Genomic DNA, 20694 nt, shown 5'->3' on the forward strand with positions numbered 1-20694 from the left:
TGATCGAAATGTTTGTTTTCTTTTCTTGTAATCCATGATCGATTTTTTTGTTTTTTTGTTTTTTTTTTGTAACCCATGATAGAAATTTTTGTAATCCATGATCGAATGTTTTGTAATATATGATCGAAATGTTTGTTTTTTTTTTGTAATCCATGATCGAAATGTTTGTTTGTTTTTTTTTAATCCATGATTGAATTTTTTGTTTTTTGCTTTTTTTGTAACCCATGATAGAGTTTTTTGTAATCCATGATTGAATTTTTTGTAATCCATGATCGAACTATTTTTTTTTTTTTTGTAATCCACGATTGAATTTTTTGTTTTTTTTGTTTGTTTTTTTTTGTAATCCATGATCGAATTTTATGTAATCCATGATCGAATTTTATGTAATCCATGATTGAATTTTTTGAAAATTTGTGATTTTTTTTGTTTAATCCATGATCGAATTTTTTTTTGTAATCCATGATAGAATTTTTTTGAAAATTTGTTTTTTTTTTTTTTTAATCCATATTATTCAAAGAGCAAACGAGAAAGATGATGATTCTGAGGCCACCCTATCCCAGCCATATTATTCACATATCGAGTCCCAACAGCAACAGTGTAGGGATGAGCACGAAATACTGTAAATTAAATGCTGAATGGCGGTTCATGCAGGGAAAGAACATATCAATATTCGCATATTCATTCAAAAACATGAAAATTCTTAATGGAGTACCCTCATTTTTTATTGAATTCCTAAAAACCAATATTTATAATGAATTTTAATAATTTTTTCGAATTTTTTTGAAGCTTTATTCTGACCGATTCACACGATTTCGATCCGGATCGCCGATTCGCCGATCCGGATCTGTTTTTAAAAAGCCAGATCCCGGTCACCGATCCGGTTTTTAAACCATTGGATTGAACCATTCTCATCCAACAGCCAATAATGAATTTATTTTATTTTATTTTTATTTTTTTAATAATATTAATATGATATTTCGGTTTAACGTTCATTTTTTATAAGTAAGGTTGAATAAAATAAATAAAAAATATTTTGAGTAAAAAATCTTGATGATATTTTGCTTATTTTTATTTAAAATATTATTAAATTATTTTAATTAATTATACATATAAAAATACACATAAACTCTAAAATTCAGAGAAATATCTTATTTTTTTTTAAAAAAACGAGACTAAATTTAGGCCGTTGGATATGACCATGTGAGAGCTCAAAGATCAGCATCGAACTTGAGGTATAATACATCCCTCCAATAAACCCGTTTCATTTTAGCGGGAATCTCACAATCATTTTCATTTATTTTTCAGTTTAATTTCTATCGGGGGGATTGCAGCTAGGGTTTTAGTCAGGGTTTTGAGTAACTCATTCTGCTCCTCCTCTCTCTGGTCACCATGTCAAGGGCCGTCGCCGTCGCCGCTGGCGCAAGGCGCCTCTTCCTCTCCTCCACTTCTCTGAGAGCCGCCTCCACTCCAAGGCTTTCTACCGCATCAGGGATAAAGCCACCAACCTTTGGCCTCCACAAAAGGAGAACTCTGTGCACTACCAGGTGATCAACAGCGAACTCTAATTAGGGTTTCTCCTACTTTTTTTTTTCTCTCATTTTGTCCCTTAAATTGGTAAATTAGAGTTTTATTTCTTCGGGTTGTCAGGGCTCTTCTTCATTGATCTTTTATTTTCTCAAAATGATTGATTTTGGTGTTTCCTGGCTAGTTGGGATCAGCGTTTTATCAATTGGTTGATTTTCTGAACTTGGTGTCCATGTTTCTATATGGTGGTTCTTATGGAGCTGATAAGATCGGGTTTTTCTCCTCCAGCTGCAGGCTATTTTTCTTCATGGCCTCTTTATTGTAATCGGGATGATTTGATTTATGCTTTTCTTTGATGCGAAATTATGGTAGCTTTTTTCTCCAATGGTCCAGTCTGAAATGTAGTATTCATATTTTATATTTTTAGGTTTTTCTTCTCTAATGAAGCAGCCTCCCGATCCCCCTTCAACTAATCCTCCTTTTTAATTTGGATATGGGATTGATTTAGGTTTCTATCTGATGGGAGATTATGGCAACTATTAATCCATTGAAATTGTCTGAAAATGGATTGTTTTTGCTTTATTTTTGTAGGATTTTTTTTCTTCTGGTCATTGCCAATTAAGGTTTTATTCCTTGGGCCCCTTTTATTTCTGGAAATGTGTCGATTTGATACAGTTTTTTCTACTGCCTGATTAGCATTAGCATTCTGTGTAAAAATATATACAATGAGACCATTTACTTTTGATACAAGGAGGTCACAATCATCATTGGCCGTTAGATTTGAAATCGGGTGGTTGAGGAGGTGTCATTGTTGGGGCTCAAAGCCCCCAAAATTTATCGAATGCTGTGACACACTTTTATCTATTGGATTTCGCATCCAATGGCTAAAAGTGATTGTGACCTCCTTGTACCAAAAAGAAATGGTCTCATAATATACAATCCCTTGTTAGACAATGGTCCTTACGAAACCAACTATTCACTTGCCCTCGTTAATCTGATAAATTAGAGTTTCTCCTCTAGTCAATTCGGATTTTCCGTGGTGGCCCTTTCTTTCTTTCTTGAAATGGATTGATTTGATTTGAGGGTAAATATTTTTTCCATTGGTTTTTCCTTTTCATGGTTTTTGTTTGAAAATGGATTTTTCCTGTTTGTTGTCATTAGGTTGCCTGTGGAATTGAGTTCTCTCTGATGTTTGTTGTCATTAGGTTGCCTGTGGAATTGAGTTCTCTCTGATGTTTGTTGTCATTAGGTTGCCCGTGGAATTGAGTTCTATGGTATCTCTGATGCCGCACCACAGTGCTACTGCTTCAGCATTGCTCAAATCAATGCTATCTGTTGACCATTGCCATTGGGGCTGGCTTTCAGAAGGTACATTCTAAGATATGATTGCCCATGTCTGTACTATCTGTTCAATTTGATTCAGATCCTTCCATTACCAAAAATAAAGGGGGAAAATGAAAGAATGCTAAGCCACTCATGTTTTTGTGGTTGATCATTTTTCATTTATCGTTAATCATGTGTCCTGTATTTCTTGTTGTGGCCTAACTGTTTATGTGAAACATTGTTTCTTGCTTGTTTGAAGTGATTGAAACAATTATGAAATGTTGAACATTCTGTGTGGATTGCCTATCTTTTTACGTGTTCCTATAGATTTAGGCCCATTGTTTTGGTTCTTCCCTATCTGTTACAAACGCTATTCATTGGCACTTCTTTGATGTCATCAACTTCTTAGTCACTTCTAGTCAGCTTGTACCTCCTCACTTCTAGTGTTCTAATTTTCCTTATACCCTATCTATGGATTTTTTTTGAGAAAGTGCTTTACCCATCACCACTAGGCTATTGTTCACTCTATGCTCTATCCTTTTTCATGGAAACAACATAGTTCCTGCAGTGATTTTCATGTTTTTTATATCTTAATAAAGTAGTGCCTATTCTATTTGCTTTTGCAGGCCAAGATTCTATTAGATGAAGTTTTCAACAGTAGAGGTTTCACCGCTTGGTTCCCGCTTTCTTTGCTTTCTATAAAACCCTCAATGGAAACATTTTTCTATGTGGGATCCATTAGATTAGTTTAGTATGGCAGTTGTTCCCTGAAAGATTATGTAGTAAGATGACTTCTCATGGATATTTCCTGGAATACCTAAGCTGCGCTCTATGAATTTTTTTGGCCATTTTAGTTTTCTCTTAAGTTGAGTATGTAACAGGCTGGTTCCTTTTTTTTTCATTTTATGCAGATTCTCCAATGAATATTCCTTATCTCTACCTCATACCTCTCTATTGTATTTTAAAAATTTCTTGTACTTGGCCTAGTTTTGAAAATGGACTGCCTGTTGAGAATATTTAGCATAATTCAAGAATACACAATTTGCATAGTGTAGGAAACATGCCATTGCTATTCTTTCTCTATCTGCATGTAGTGTATGGATGGTTGTTGTGCTGACAAATGCTTGTTGACTATTTTGGTCATGAAGGGTTTTAGTATCTATCCCTACTATCTTATCACTCCCTCCATCCTAGAAGTAACCAAATTGCCTTGTAGTTAACTTCAAAGTTTTTCTTAATTATGTTTTCTATGCTGTGGCCCAAATATTGATTCTTAGATCTTCAGTAGACAAAACCTCTTCAAACTTTGGCAAAGTCCTCTATATGAATGCTCTTAGGCGAGGACCCAATAAGTGACAACGAAGGCCCTTTTGTGGTCTTCTGTTGATTTCCACTGAAGTAGGTTTCTTGGATATCCCTTGAAAATCAATACTGCTGAAATCCTTCTTAGTGGACAATACCTTTAAAGGAGCTCACTTAATGGCCTAGTGTCTACTAGAGTATCCTCTGGTCTTGGCATAACTTTAAGAGGAAGTCCTTGGCATAACTTTAAGAGGAACTCCATATCTTCCATCGATAGTTACAATGTAGTAGAAGAAAGTTGATATCTCTTCACCGATCAAAAAAAGCTGATTATCTCTTTTGCACTCCTGCACATTTTGTAAAAGCTTTTGAACATAAGCCACTCATATTGGTTTCAAGTCTCATATTTTCCCTGACCATAGAATAATGGGCCTGTAGTCTGCCCTAAAGGGCGTGTACTTTCTTTTTTCAACTTTGCATTCTACATGGAGTTGTCTCCCCCCTTGACATTGAACATAACCTGGTCTAGCCCTTGAGGAAAACCCTCTACTTTATAAATTTTGATGTTTTGTTTGTATCTATCATTTTCTTTTATTGATTTATTTCGAGTGCATGCACGATGTACACAACCTGCTCACTTGGAATACCTGGGGCCTCAATGATTCCAAAAATATTATGCAATCAGGAAACTCATCAACAACCCGCTCATCCCTATCCAAAATGAAACGTGAATGAGCCCTAGGAAATTCAATAAAATCTCTAGGTAAATTAGTAACCCCTATGGAATAGTGGCAAATTATGATCAATTAGAGGGAGGTTGGACTTGGATATACTAACAAATGGCATTGCAATCTATATAATTTCCAGCTATGTTTAATTCATAAACATCCAATTCATCAAACCCTCAACTACAACCCTTTGTAACCTCTCCGCAATTTATGCTTCCAATAATCCCTTCACATGTAAGGACCCATGGTTGGAGCTCTCAAAGTTGGCATCCATTGATAACTCAAACCCATGGCTAGTTGTGGGAGATTTTATCATACCGGCATATGAAAATGAGAAAAAATGAAGAAAAGCTACTTCTTGGAAGTATAAAATGGAATTTTTAGAAATGACTAGTCATTGTGATCTCATAGATTTGGGAAACATTTCGAGAAGTTCTCAAGCAGTTAGGAGAAGCTTATATCTATGAGAAATTAGATACAATATTGTTTGCAAAGTAATGGTTCACTTCTTTCCCTAATTCCGAAGTAAAACGCCTTGCAACATTGACGGCCATGTTCCAAATCGACCAAATCATAGATTGGGGACCTAAATGATTTAAATTTTTTGATTTACGGTTTGAACCTGAAGATTGTTTAGAAATTGATGGAATGAAAGAATAAAAGGTTGGCAATAATGATTAGGGTTCACACAAAACTCAAAACATCAAACAAGTCTGAAGTAATGGAATTTAGAGGTCTTTGATTAGTTTCATCTCCAAGATACACAACATGAGGTGAAACTAGAGATGATACAATAACAACTTGAGTTACACTAAATCACCTTGAACCATATGATGAGGACAAGAAACTCAAGAGCGAGCTCTTCACAACAGTCGTCAATGGGTCCTCTTTATGGCAAAAGTCAAGGAAAATTTGGATGGCCCTCGGCGATTCTTGTATCAAATCTAGGCACCATTTGATTGTTTACTAGAATTTTTCCAATTGAAATTTAGAGAATGTATGATTCTCATTATTCTCTGTTGAATTTGGATGGGGCCCTAGGCGATTCTTGTATCAAATTCTAGGCACCATTTGATTGTCTACTTAAAATTTTTCCAATTGAAATTTAGAGAATGTATAGTTGTTATTATTGTCTGTTAAATTAGAATTGGTATTGTTCAAACTTTAAGTTGAATTCTCCATTTGATTGTCCTCTTTCATATTATAATTGGCATGATTCGACCCTTCAAAAACAAAAAGTAAGAATAGAACAGCCTACAAAGAACCCCAATAATGGGTGCTAAGGGACTTTTTAATGTGGCCAAATAACCTAATCCCAACTGATATCATCCAACTCATCAGAGCCGAAGATAACTTCGAAAAAGCTCTCCTAGCATTTGATTCGGCCACTGCAAAGTGCTCCAATGACTATTGACATGATCACAACACTTCCTCTCTCATCCATCTCTCACCTCATCTCTGCAATTCAATTGACCTTTGCAATCTCTCCTCACAGGAGTGCAAGTATCAGTGGAGTGGGAAACAGGATTGATTCTCATGGGTTTCTAATGACTATGGAGAAATCACATCAAAAAGTTCCCATGCTTATTAGAGAGTATTGGCAAAAACAGACTAAAACACTTAAAGGCCACATGGGATAAGCCAATACTCCTTAGAGCCTCAAGGTTCTCATTGATAGCTCCATAATAAAAAGGATCCCTACCCATACAGTACACAAATAGGGTTTCATGGGTGCAATAGTTGTTTCCTATGTTAGGCCAACATCAAAGAGTAGTAACATCTCTTCATAACATGTGCCTTTGTTGGGGAGATTTTGTAAGCAATTATGTGGAAATTCAAGAGCAATTGTTGAATCAACATATGAAGTCTCTTAGACAATTGGTTCCAAAGAAACTTCCATAACAGACCTTAGACAGGCTTTGGAGAGCCTCTCTCCCTACTCTGATTTGGGTTATATGGCAAGAAAGGAATTGGCAAGCAAAGGGAAATTACAACGATACCATTCAAGGGGCACTGAGGGAGATGACATGGAGGATTCAGAATAGTATCCCAGAAGGCAAGATAACACCCCCAAGAAATGAAAGACTGATATATGAAAGATGGGAAATACAAGTGCCTGGTTGACCCTGTGTGAGATAGCATATGTTTAGGGTGGCCTTCATGCATATATAGACATAAAAAGGTATGTTGGTGATACTAGATTTCTCTCACTGTTGGAAATTTTCATCCATACAGATATAATGAGTGGTGAATCCACACAAACTCCTGCTTGCATAGCGATAAAAAGAAGTGTTGTTCACGCATGTGTTTGAATGGTGGGTTGTTGCTCTTTTCTTTCATGTATTGAACTATGAGGGACTACTTTTGGTAAAGGATATGAAGTAAGAGGGACATGGCTATTTTCCAGTTGCTTATTCTAGCTTGGCCTATGGTCCAAAATCTCTATGAAATTTTCTGCTCTCCCAATGTTGAATTGATCGACATAAGTTGGATATCTGCCATGATCATCCCCATCAAATTTTTGCATACGTAATTCCTCCAATTGAATCCTCATGTATGTTTTGGTAGTTGAGCAGTAGTCTTCTCCCTCTTTCTTCTTTTTCCTTCTATGATGGCAATTGTTTCTTGTGGACCCCACTCATTGTATTAATATCTGTCAAAATGCATACAAGAGGTAAGCATTACATTGGTCTCACATGCTCTCTCTATCACTCTTATGTACATTAGGCCTCATTTTATGGACATTATCTTAGTCAAGGTGAGTTGGGAAGTTTTGTTCCCTGTCCTCTATAGATGATTATTTCTTTGACATTCGTTGGTGGGACTGGCATTGTTTTTGGGATGCTAGAACCTTCCATGTTACCATCCTTAGTTCCCTCGAAGAGATTGAATGTGTCCTTCTTTTGCCCTTTCATCTCTTTCTTGTCAAATGACCTGAATTGCAGAGAAACTTTCCAAAGCTTGTCTAGGTACTTGTTGGCAAATTTCCTTTGGAACCAATTTGTTGGGAGACTTTGAATGCCTATACTAGTGATCACATCAGTTTGAATCTTCACAAGATTGCTTGGTATAGGTTATATATAAAGTCACATGTGATGAAGAGGTGGTCATGGGTTTCATAGCGATACACAAGTATCTATTGCCCAATTGTAGAACTCAATTTTGCACTCTGTTGGTGGTAAGTAGCCTCTTTTGATAGTCTAACCATATGAGTGAACTTACCCTGCAATTTCCAGATAATTTGGAGCTTTCATTGTGAAGCTGAATGCGGGATTTGGGCCATTGAAGTAACCCACCAGGCATACTTGAATTTGTTTATTGCTACTCCACCATTTGTTAAGAAGGTTTGATATCACTTGGCCATTTGTTCTTTGCACAAGGGGAGGTTTGTAGAGCTCAAATTGTGTGCTTTCCTTCCCATCGAGATGTATTTTGAAATAGTTTTTGTGGTTGGTAAGGGATTTGGCTGGTTGGTCGGGGATTTGGCCATTTCCATGGTTCCTGCTGTTTGCAGGCTTGATTTTGGTCTTGTGAGGTGGCTGAGGTGGTGGCTTTGGTGGATTGAGGTGTAAGGTTAAGGTGGTCGACAGAGGTTTTGGTCGAGCTGTTTTATTGTTCCCTTGGTTAGTTTTTATCCATCTTCTGTCAAATCTGCATACATCTTTCAATGGCTTTTTATGGATAATGATAAAATTCCATTGGTGCAACCAGAGCTTATATGAAGCACTGCCATTTGTATTTTGAGATGAGGTGGTCAAGTATTAGGCTTTCTGTGTTACCATTTGCTTTGTTCCACTTGGACTTCTTGCTACATAAATTTCACTGGTAATTCTATTCTCCTTTACGTTACACCACACGAGTAATAACATGCAGAAGTATTCACATGTGTACATACACACACCATAGAGACGTTCATTTGTTTTCTGTGCTTGTTTAGAAAGAAGCATACTCTTCTAGTCTTTTATTCAGTGATTAAAAACTCGGACTTAGGCTCGGACACCTGGGTCCTGAGCCCAAATTAGCTACCCAACTCTATATTCATTGAAGGGCCATGATTGACTGAGATGTGCTCAAGTCTCAGGATTTCTTTATCCAGTCCCTGTTCCCTGCCAATATTTAGTCACTGCTTTTATGAGATGAATCAAGTTCTATCTTCTGATTTTGAGGGATTGTCTATAAAGAGACCATTTATCTTTTGTACATGGAGGTTACAATCATTCCCACTCATTAGATGTCAAATTGGATAGCTTGGTGTGAGTCACAAAGTTCGAGAACTTTATTTTTTGAACTTTATGTCTGTTCAATGACACTGTTACAACCACCCATTTTGAAAATTTAATGGAGAAGAATGATTGTGACCTCCATATACAAAAGATAAATGGTCTCTTTGTAGGCAATTCCTGATTTTTATGTCTTGCCCTTAAATGAACTGTTGTATTGTTCTCTCGGTAGTTTCATACATCATGCTGAAGAAGTTCCATAGCATTCTGGTTGCAACTTACATCTTGCTTTTTGTTTTGTAGATGGATCACTGTAGTAGTCTTCTATATGGCATTTGCTACCTATGCTTTCCATGAATTCTCATGGTAAATTTTTGGTAATTTGGAATAGATGCGTGATGTTTCGATGACAGATGGCTGATGAAAAGTTGGATAAGGATCTTAAAAAGCCGTAGGGTGTCATTTCATTTAAAGGTTAAATGTGCATCTTGCCAGCGGTACTTGATAGAACTGCTTTTAATTATGTTCTCTTTTGTCTCGAGGGCTACTATGAACTGTATGTCTCTGAGTGTTTGAGGTGCACAATGTTTATGCTGATTGTTGGACAATGGTTTTAGTTAGGGAAAAGCTTGCTATACTTCTCCTATTGTATATATACTTCCTTGTCCTTTATCCATCCAGCCATCCAATTTAGATCAAGTGAGCCATTGACCTTTCGATCTTAGATCCAACATCTCAGAGTATTTTATTTTATTTTCGACAAATCATATGAATATGAAATTTGGTTGATGAAATCATCTCAATGGCATGCATCTAAAAAAGTTATTGAAAAATATTCCTAATACAATAAAATTACCAAATTCGTTTGAAATTTTTTGGGGTATTTTAGTCAATTTATTTTATCCGGAATATTTTGTAATACTTTTGGGAAGTATGAGTTTGAAGGAGGAGTGAACGCCAAAAATTTGATATCAAAATCTTTTGTAAAAAAAATTAAAAATAAAATAGTGTAGAGGTGTGATGTTATAATTGGATCCATCTCAACCGTCCATTTAGGTTGGACGGTTGGATAGGGGGGAATTATAACTTCTACATTAGGAGAATAATAGAAAGCTTTCCCGTTTGTTAATGTCTGACAATGAATAGAGCATTTTCTATGATGCATGACTTTGGAACCTTGGGATTCCTTTAAGTGGTGTGTGGGTCATTGAAGGTTTGAAAAGATATTGAAAAGCCATGACTGTGTGGTATGCTCGTTTAGGGTTTGCATTTTAGTTGATAAAACTTTTCTTTGCTGCCATGTTTCCTTAAGTTGCTGAGATCGCAATGTTTATGCAGATAAACATGGTGTTTGAGAATATCGGACGATGGTCTTGTTTGACGTTTGATAAGATGTGCGGCGAAGAAACAAATTTCTTCTACCCATTTTTCTGTTGATATTTGGTGCTTGTAGTGGGCTCTTGGATACTATCGGCTTAACAATGAAATGAGTTTTTTTTTTTTTGAAGATTTTTTAAGATTTGAGTATAATCTCATATCATGGAGAAACAAAATAAACTAGAATTTGATTTAGATTATATAACTTTGTATCATCGAGAAAATATTTTTTTCACATTTTACAGTATACCGTGCAAACCGAGTACCCTGTTGCTGGAGAGAATGTATGGTATTATTGTATGTATGCGATTAGTATGAATTCCGTAGCCTTCAAGCGAGTTGTTTGACTCAAGAGTTTTTGACAGTGTATGGGGAAATAGGGGCTGAAAATTAAATAAAATCTTTTGTATTTTAGGGCATGTAGCAACACTTTATTAAGATAATATTTACCCCCTTTGTATATTGTAAACAGTATGCATAAATTGAGCAAATTTATCCGCTGGATATAAGAAAACAGGTGGTCTCAAAAAACAAAAGGTCTCAAATTTCGCTTTGGTGTTCTATATACATGCCTATTATAATTTGATTTGTGGAAGTCTCTTATTTCGTCTCTTCTCTTGGAAAAGAGAATGATATGGTGGGTTCAGGATTGATCCCTAATAATGGAATGGATCAGATCGTAGCAATACCAATCCTATGCACTAGAGTAGTGTGATAGTAGAGAGAGGGGTTTGAGTGTGAGTTTGAGTTCGAGAGAGAGAGAGAATAGGGGGCAGGGCTCATACAGTTGCTGCTTTGTCTCTCATACTTTTAATGGGTTCGGTTTGTATTAAGGTGCTCGCTAGCCACTATAAGTAGGGCGATTCCCTAAATTTTCATGGATGATATAGTTTTGATATCGGGAACTCAAAAATTAACATTCAACCCCAATTATGATATTTAAAATTTCAAAAATATTGCAGATCAAATAGATCAATAATATGTGAAGATCTTGAAAATATATGGTCCAAATAGTTTGTTATAGGATGCACTAGTTTTAAGAAATGATTTTTTTTTTCTTTTTATAACCATAGGAGGTTTTCCAACTCCAAAACACTCTTTTTGATTAAATATTTTAGGTGTGTTTTACTTCTATAGTATAAGGTTGCATCCTTATACAAATTATTCTATGATTAATTATGATTAACCTGGACTAATGCATGATGAGGTTTATGGAAGGAAAGATTTATTAAGAGAGAGAATGTCACCCTATGGAGAAGAATGTAGCTTCTAAGTTATGCAAGGAATGGACATTTTAGTATGAAAACATTTAAAGTATTGTTCAGACTCGAAAGACGAACATTAGAGGAATGACAATGAGTTTTTACATATACGCACTCAGCTATGATTACAAATGTAAGTGGCTTAAGAAAAGTGTCCAGGCTTAATTGGTTAGCGACCCATCAAAAACTTATTCGGTTCGTGATAGTCTTCACCCGGGCTTTCACCAACCTAATATGTAGGTAGGTGAAGGGATATTTTTATTAAATAAAATAAATTAGGGAAATAGGTGTAAAATTGGAAAATATGGTTATTTTTAAAATTTTAGAGATATATTTTCAATAATTTGCCAACCCGAAATTGTTGGGGTGAGACTTGATGAAAATGCAAAGTTTCTTTTAAGAAAAAGGAAAGATAGAGTTGTATTTGGTACGGCAAAAAGCCAAAAGATTTTCTACTATGGTAGGAGTATACTATCCATTTACTCCCTTGGGGAAATTTTACACTAGAAACTCAAATGTTGGGATGCGATCTCAGGAACCCGAGAATCAATGTCAAAGGACAAAGTTTTAACTCTCACTCTATATACGCCTAAGGAAAATGGCATTCCAATATTGCACCGGAACCATCTAATTTTTAAGAAAGATAATATAGAGGCTGAAGAAATCAAAGTCCAATTTTAAATTATAAGTAAATATGCTCCCAAACTTGTACACAATCTTTTGAAATTTTGAACTTCCTTTACTCAAAGGTGGGCCGAGCTTAAATCTTGGGAGATTATAAAAACTTAAGTTTTTTAGGTTATTAGAAAAAACTCGAAAACTCTAAAACCTCAATCATAGCACTTTTTATCATTGTTTGCTGTTTTGTGACTAAAATATCCTTCATGGTAGTATTATGTTTATAAAACTCATCACGTTCGGCTTTTTTAGATCTTCATGGTTCTAAGGGCTCTAACTGAACAGTGATCCTTAAGTGAAGATGGACAACTCAGAAAACATCACGGTACTAACACAACCGTGATGCCTCTTTAGGGTATCTTCAGAGTACTAAGTGAATTGTGATTGTGCGCATGGAAATATACAAGGTGCGATGGTATTAGCACAACTGTGATGTGTCTTATGTTTCATGGTTCTAACTTAGCTGTGATTATTAAGTGCAAGGATCAAGGTACTAGAACAATTGCGATGCTATGTTACGGCCCAAACACTGCCGTCATGGTTTCAGTTCATTCAGTACATCACAATTCTAGCTCTCATAAATAGAATTGTGATCGCAATTGTTACGGCCCAAACACTGCCGTCATGGTTTCAGTTCATTCAGTGCATCACAATTCTAGCTCTCTTAAATAGAATTGTGATGGTTGAATGGTGGCAAAGCCATCGTTAATTCTCTTACAACTGTGATGTGATGGTTCAAAAGTTTGTTCCCACCATCTATTATCATCACCCTTTTAAATTAATGGTGATGACCTTCATGGACCTAGCACTCGTTTCAAAGGTATTTTGGTCACAAAATTATAAACCAAAGGAGGTATGAATCTTTTGAACAAAATCACAAACAAACAATGATGAAAAAGAGGTATGAATGAAGCAATAAAATCGAACTTGAAACGTATATTAGATAGTGTCTTTCCTTTTGTGTTTTATTCTTTGTGGCAATTGGAATCGAACCTGAATTGTAGCGAATCGCTCTCGAACAAACTCATTGCACTTTCGGTTTCATTTTAGCGGGAATTCCACATTCATTTTCCGTCCTTTTGAGCTTTATTTTTATCGGGGGATTGCAGCTAGGGTTTTAGTCAGGGTTTTGAGTTTACTCGTTCTTCTCCGCCTCTCTCTGGCCACCATGTCTAGGGCCGTCGCCGCTGGTGCAAGGCGCCTCTTCCTCTCCTCCTCCGCTTCTCTTAGAGCCGCCTCCACTCAAAGGCTCTCAACCGCCTCAGGGATAAAGCCACCGACCTTTCGCCTCCCCAAAAGGAGACCTCTTTGCACTACCAGGTCATCACCAACTATCTGTAAATTAAGCACCTTTTTTTTTTCTTTTGCCGTTAAAATTGGTAAGTTAGTGTTTTTCTCTACGCTTTTGTTCATTGCTCTTTTATTTTCTTGAAATGATTTGATTTGATTTTGGTGTTTCCTATGCTGGCTAGTTGGGGTCAGTGTTTAATCCATTGGTTGATTGTCTGAACATGATGTCCATGTTTCTATATGGTGGATCTTATGAAACTGAAAAGATAGGGTTTTTCTCCTCTGGCTGGTGATCATTTTTCTTCTTCGCCTCTTTATTGTAATCGGGTTGACTTTATTTATACTTTTCTTTGATGCGAAATTGTGGTAGCTTTTTTTCTCCAATGGTATTGTCTGAAATGTAGTATTCATATTTTTTATTTAGGTTTTTCTTCTCTAACCAAGCAGCCTCCCCACCCCCGTCCAACCAATCCCCCTTTTTAATGTGGATATGGAATTGATTTGATCTGCCTGATCGGGGTTAGCATTTTCTGCATTGCCATTTTTGTGAAACTGACACACGCACACACACGGGGAAGTGGTTTTATCTGATTTAGGCTTCTATCTGATGGGAGATTATGGCAACTGTAATGACATTGTCTGAAAATGGATTGTTTTTTGCTTTATTTTTGTAGGTTCTTTTTTTGTTTTGTTTTTTTTGTTTTTTTTCTGGTCTTTGCCAATTAAGGATTTATAACTTGGGCCCCTGTTATATTTGGAAATGGGTCAATTTGATACAGGTTTCTCCACTGCCTGATTAGCATAAGCGTTCTTTGTGTTCACATTGTAAGAAATGTATACAATGAGACCATTTACTTTTGATACAAGGTCATAATCATATCATTGGCCATTGGATTTGAAATGGGGTGGTTGAGGATGTATCGCAGTTTGGCCACAAAGCCCAAATAAAATTTTCGAATGTTGTGATACCTTCATCAATGGCTAAAAGTGATTGTGATCTCCTTGTACATAAATAAATGGTCTCATAATATACAATCCCTTGTTAGACAATGGTCCTTATGAAACCAACGATTCACTGGTCCTCGTGAATCTGGTAAATTATAGTTTCTCCTCTGGTCAATTTGGATTTTCCTAGGCCCTTTCTTTCTTGAAAAGGATTGATTTGATTGGGGGTTAATGTTTTCTTCATGGAAAATTGATGCATGAGTCGGGGGATCCATTTCTACATTTGCGTCCCCTGAGGTATAAAACATTCACTTTAAAGATGGATGCAAATGGGTGGTCCATCTACAAACAGTTGAAACTAATGGTCCAAATGTTTTCTTTATAAAATTATTAGTTTTAATTTTGAAAATTTATTCATTTTTCCATACTCTTGAAATCCATGTTAGAGATTATATGTTCTTAACAATTGGGTCGAAAATTCCATCTCAAAAATAGATTTCTAAGAAGGCACTCATTTCTACATGGACTCATAGACACTGTGTTTTTTCTTCATTGGTTTTGTCTTGTCATTACTATTATCTGAAAGTGGATTGTTCCTATTTGTTATCATTAGGTTGCCTGTGGAATTGAGTTCTATGGTATCTCTGATGCCACATCACAGTTCTACTGCTTCGGCATTGCTCAAATCGATGCTTTCTGTTGACCCTTGCCGTTGGGGCTGGCTTTCGGAAGGTACGTTCTCAGATATGATTGCCTATGTACCATCTGTTCAATTAGATTCAGATCCTTCCATTACAAAAAATAAGGGCAAAAACGAATAATGCTAAGCTACTCATGCTTATGTGATTGATCATTTGTCATTTATTGTAATCATGTATCCTGTCTTTTTTGTTGCAGCCTAATTGTTATGTGAAACATCATTTCTTGTTTGTTTGAATGAATGAAACAATTATAAAATGTTGAAAACTCTGTGTGGATTTTCTATCTTTTTATGTGTGCCTATAGGTTTAGGCCCATTGTTTTTGCTCTTCCCTATCAGTTACTAGCCTGTTCGTTGACACTTCTTTGATGTCATTAACTTCTTAGTAACTTCTAGTCAGCTTGTACCTCCTCACTTCTGGTGTCCTAATTTTCCTTATACCCCTAGCCTTGGAAATGTTTTGAGAAAGTGCTTTACCCATCACCACTAGGCTATTATTGAAACTATGCTCTTTCCTTTTTCTTGGAAACCAAGTACTTCTCGAGTGATTATCATGTTTCTATATCTTAATAAAATAGTGCCTATTCTATTTGCTTTTGCAGGCCAAGATTCTATTAGATGAAGTTTTCAACAGTAGAGGTTTCACTGCTTGGCTCTGTTTTTTTTTGCTTTCTATAAAACCCTCTATGGAAACATTTTTCAATGTGGGTTCCATTAGATTAGTTTAGTGTGGCAGTTATTCCCTGAAAGATTATGTCCTGGAGTAACTGAACTGGATTTTTGAATTTTTTGAGCCATTGAAGTTTTCTCTTAAGTTATGTAACGGGCTGGTTCCTTGTTTTCTTTGGTTTATGCTGTTGCCCCTATGAATATTGCTTATTTTTTCTCTTCCGGTACCTCATACCTCTTTGTTGTATATTAAAAATTTCAAGTACTTGGCCTAGTTTTGAAAATGGACTGTCTGTTGTGGATATTTAGCATAATTCTAGAATACACAATTTGCATAGTGTAGGAAACATGCTATTGCCATGCTTTCTGTATCGGCATGCAGTGTACGGATGCTGGTTGTGCTGACAAATTTTTGGCGTGTACTTTAAAGAGGAGGCAACCATGCTTGCTTGATGGAATCTGACGATAATTGATGTGGTGACTGGTTGTATAAAGAGAACATGGATTTCTATTATAATAATTGTTTAGTTGGTAGCCTGACATTGGTCAACTTGAAGGAATCATGGTGTTGGATGATTTATATCACCTCTCCTTCCATGGCTTCATCTTCTTGAAGCTCCGTAAATATGCTTTCATGGATTTGCCTCTACTTGTTTTTGTTCTTGGATTTTTGGATCTCCTGTTTTCATGGTGTTGCAGAGATTGTTCCTGGACCCAATCAGGTTTTCTCTCATATGTTATGGTTTTTTATCTTCATTGGTTCTCAGTGTGTCGAAGTATGAGTTGATTCTTGCAATGTTGTGGTATGTTATTGTATATGACATCTTGGATGAAGGAACCTTGGTTTCCAGCATTAAGTTTAATATCTGTAGACAGAACAGTGTTAAGATCTAACTCGACAAGCACCCTACCCTAGCCTACTCCCTCGTCCTATGATCTTTTGTTGATTAGTCCATGGCGATGAGTGTCCTATTGTTCCTGCTATTGATCCTATATAATCATTGGATGCCAACAGTAAATGGGAATCTTGGCATTTTGGTCCAGGCAAGTTCTTCTTTTGTTCCTGACTTCAGGCAGCCCTCTCGTCTTTGTTACTTGAATATTTAACCATCTAAGGGCCATGGGCATCCCTTGTAGACATTTTCTAGGTCTTCTGAAATTTGGAGATAAGGTGGCTGTTTACCCTTGCAGTGAACTTGCCTTGCAGTTTCCAGATAACTTGGAACGTTTCATTGTGAAGCTTTATGCGGGATGTAGGCCATTGAAGTAACTCACCAGGCATACTTGAATTTGTTCATTGCTACGTGCACCATTTGTTGAAATGTTTTACTATCACTCGGCCATCCGTTCTTTGTGCAATAGGAGGGGTGTAGTGCTCAAATTTTGAGCTTTTATGCCCATCGAGAAGTATTTTGAAATAGTTTTTGTGGTTGGTTTGGGATTTGGCCATTTCCATGGTTCTTACTATTTGCAGGCTTGATTTTGGTCTTGTGAGGTGGCTGAGGTTGTGGCTGGGGAGGTGGACTGAGGTGTAAGGTTCAGGTGGTCGACAGGTGTTGATAGAACTGTTTTGTCGTTCTCTTTGTAGTCTTATTCCATCTTCTATCAAATCTGCCTACAACATTTTTTGTTGGCTTCTTTATGGACAATAATAAGTTCCATTGGTACAACAAGAGCTTATATGAAGCACCTTTTTTGTGTTTTGGGATGTGGTGGTCAGGTATTTAAGGTTTATGTATTACCATTTGCTACATAAATTTAACTGGTAATTCTGTTATTCTTTACGTAACACCACACAACTGATAACATGCAGTTGTATTCACATATACATACGGACACCATAGAGACATTCATTTGCTTTCTGTGCTTGTATCGAAAGAAGCATTCTCAGACAAGGCTGAGCTCGAGACTGAATTTATAATCACTGCTTTTATGAGATGCATCAAATTGTTTAATCTTATGATTTTGATTTGTCTTGTCCTTAAATTGAACTTTTGTATTGTTCTCCTGGTAGTTTCATATATCATGCCAAAGGAGTTCCATAGCATATTCTGGTTGCAACTTACATATTGCTTCTTGTTTTGTAGATGGATAACTGTAGTCTCTATGGCATTTGCCACCTATGCTTTCCATGAATTTCTCATGGTGAATTTTTGGAAATTTGGAATAGATGCATGATGTATGGGAGCTTAGTATTCTTTGGATGACAGATGGGTGATGAAAAGTTGGATAAAGATCATGAAAAGCCATAGGGTGTCATTTCATTTAAAGGTTAAATGTGCGTGTTGCTGGCGGTACTTGATAGAATTGCTGTGAATTCTGTTCTCTTTCTTCCTGAGGGCTACTATGAACTGTATGTTCTCTTGGTTCTAAGTTGTACAATGTTTATTGATAATTGTACAACGGTTTTGGTTAATGCCTGACAATGAATAGAGCATTTGTCCCATGTTTTCTATGATGCAAGACTTTTGGAACCTTTAGTATTCTTTTAAGTGGTGTGTGGGTCATGGAAGGTTTGAAAAGATATTCAAAAGCCATAACTGTATGTTATGTTCTTTTGGGGTTTGCTTTTGTATGTTGCTGGTGGTAATTGATTAAACTTTTTCTTTCTGCTATGTCTCCTTACGTTGCTGAGATCTGCAATGTTTATGCAGATAAACATGGTGTATGAGAATATTGAACGATGGTCTTGTTTGACGTTTGATAACGATGTGCGGCAAAGAACAAATTTCTTTTACCTGTCGTTGTCGTTGATATTAGGTGTTTGTAGTTTGCTTTTGGATACTATTGGCTTAACAATGAAATGATGAATCTTTTTTAAAGATTGTTAAGATTGATTATATTGATTGTTTCACACTTCCTAGTTTGGACTGGATTTTATGGCATGATTAGTAGTGAACATTTTGAAACTTCACCTTTTCTCTTTTGAGTGGTGATAGTTTATTCATGTTGATCGGATTTTTCCTGTATGCAGCCGTTTCAAACAAGCAGGGTTAAACGGAGTAATGGACAAAGACAAACCTGTTGTGGAACAGTTCCTGATCTAGTATGTTAAAAAATTAGGAACAGTAATGTTAAGTCGTCCATCCAAACTGGCTCCAAGAGAGAGAGAGAGAGTGATTCCCTTTTTGGAAATGACCATTTACTGTTGTGCTGATACTTTGAAGGCGTTGGGGAAAGGGCATCGGAAGGTTTTACTTTTATGTAGTGTTTAATAACCCGGATTGTTGGGCAAACTGGCCATCTTGGAAATGGGGAGGGGAGACTTGGCCAATTAAAAAAATAAAATAAAATTGAAACCCATCTGAACCAGATCAGCTGATTCTGATCTGGATTAGCATTTTTCAAAATTCAAATGTTTTTTTTCAGTAAATGTGGTTTTAGTCAAAGTTCAAACATCCAAGTGTTCGTTTTGTTGACGATTTGGATTTTTACGAATTTGTAAGTTGGATGCAAAATGAAAATCAATTGCCCTAAAATTATAGGAATTTGTAGTTGGATATCTTCATGAAAACGAAAGTTGGTTTCCAAATGATTATATACTCTCGCAGATGATGTCTTTTATAGTTCCATATACTTCTTTGGATGGATTTTGATCCCTATTCCCAAATTTAGTGGATGTAATCTGTCCTAGAAGCTCGATAAAGGGAAGAAAAAATCACATGCACTGTTTATGCAAAATAATATATTATTTTGTTTTCTTTTTTCTGAAAAGCCAAAAGATTGTCCGTCTGCTTCCTCAGGCAAAACTGGTCCCAAAATTTGGGAATGTAAACCAATTTCTCTTAGGTCCCAAATTTTGGGAATTTAATATCTTTAAGGTGCTCATAAAAATAACCAAAAACCCTCTATGTGCTCATAAAAATAACATATCTCTAGATTGCCTCGGAACCACTTGATTTTTTGGGGGAAAAATGTAGATTTGAAATCTAATTTTTTTTTTTCTTTGAAAATTATCATCAAGTGATGCTTGGAACTTTTCAAGTTAAAGAATCCTAGGGATATAATCTCCACAATGCGGTAAACAAAAAAAGTTGCACCCTTTATATGCTAAAAAAAATAACATATCTCAAGATTGTATAGGAACCCCTTGATTTTTAAGGGGCAAGATGTAGATGTTCAAGAACTTAAAATCTAATTATTTCTTTAAAAATAATAATCTAGTAATATTTAGATCACAAAAGTTTGAATAAAGACGTAGATGTTCAAGAACTTGAAATCTGATTTTTCTTTAAAAATAATAATCTAGTAATATTTAGATCTCAAAATTTTGAATAAATGCTCTCAAGCAGCTAGTTTGCTCCTCGCGAAGATTATGGATATTTGGTCGGTTATATCCTCGTAGGAGTCCTAATTCCCTTGTGTATCTGCACATTTTCTGAGAAATTAATGAAACAATATCAAGGTACATTTCTTCAAGAATTGAATTCCCTCAATGTTTCATATTCATCTTTAATGCTTTCTGGTGCACTGCACGGGATTAGTTTGTTGGCTATTTTAATGGATTCCATCTGATTTGCTTATCCCTCTCTTTCTCGTGTGGAGCTTTATTTAGCTCTACTCTCGTGATTCCTATGAACAAATACCTTTCGACTCCCACTTGTAGAGAGAGATAAAAATTAGTTAAAAAAAAGAAAAAAAGAAAAAAAGAAAAAAAAAAATGAAAATGTGAAAGG

General features: G+C 36.0%; 1 protein-coding gene across 28 annotated transcripts; it reads left to right on the forward strand.

The window, feature by feature from the left end:
* The first annotated feature begins 1199 nt into the window (after window positions 1-1199).
* On the forward strand, window positions 1200-19368 carry LOC105420695 (protein NUCLEAR FUSION DEFECTIVE 6, mitochondrial-like). Of its 28 annotated transcripts, none has more exons than XR_016060870.1 (5): window positions 1207-1544; window positions 2774-2892; window positions 3474-3510; window positions 9401-9571; window positions 10436-10732. XR_016060870.1 is itself a non-coding variant. In XM_020667465.2 (4 exons), exons 1-3 carry the CDS (start codon window positions 1390-1392, stop codon window positions 9412-9414), a joined length of 288 nt encoding a protein of 95 aa, XP_020523124.1. In that variant the 5' UTR covers window positions 1207-1389; the 3' UTR covers window positions 9415-9463; window positions 10436-10732. The 28 variants fall into 28 exon arrangements, 17 of the variants coding, with proteins under 17 accessions (XP_011623608.1, XP_020523124.1, XP_011623607.1 ...); XR_016060876.1 differs by having other exon boundaries at window positions 9401-9463; window positions 10436-10601; XR_016060889.1 differs by lacking the exon at window positions 3474-3510.
* Window positions 19369-20694: the final 1326 nt, after the last annotated feature.

The sequence above is a fragment of the Amborella trichopoda genome, chromosome 1 (assembly GCF_054954075.1).
Source record: "Amborella trichopoda isolate Santa Cruz 75 chromosome 1, AtrichopodaSantaCruz75HAP2 v2.0, whole genome shotgun sequence".
NCBI classification, from domain to species: domain Eukaryota; kingdom Viridiplantae; phylum Streptophyta; class Magnoliopsida; order Amborellales; family Amborellaceae; genus Amborella; species Amborella trichopoda.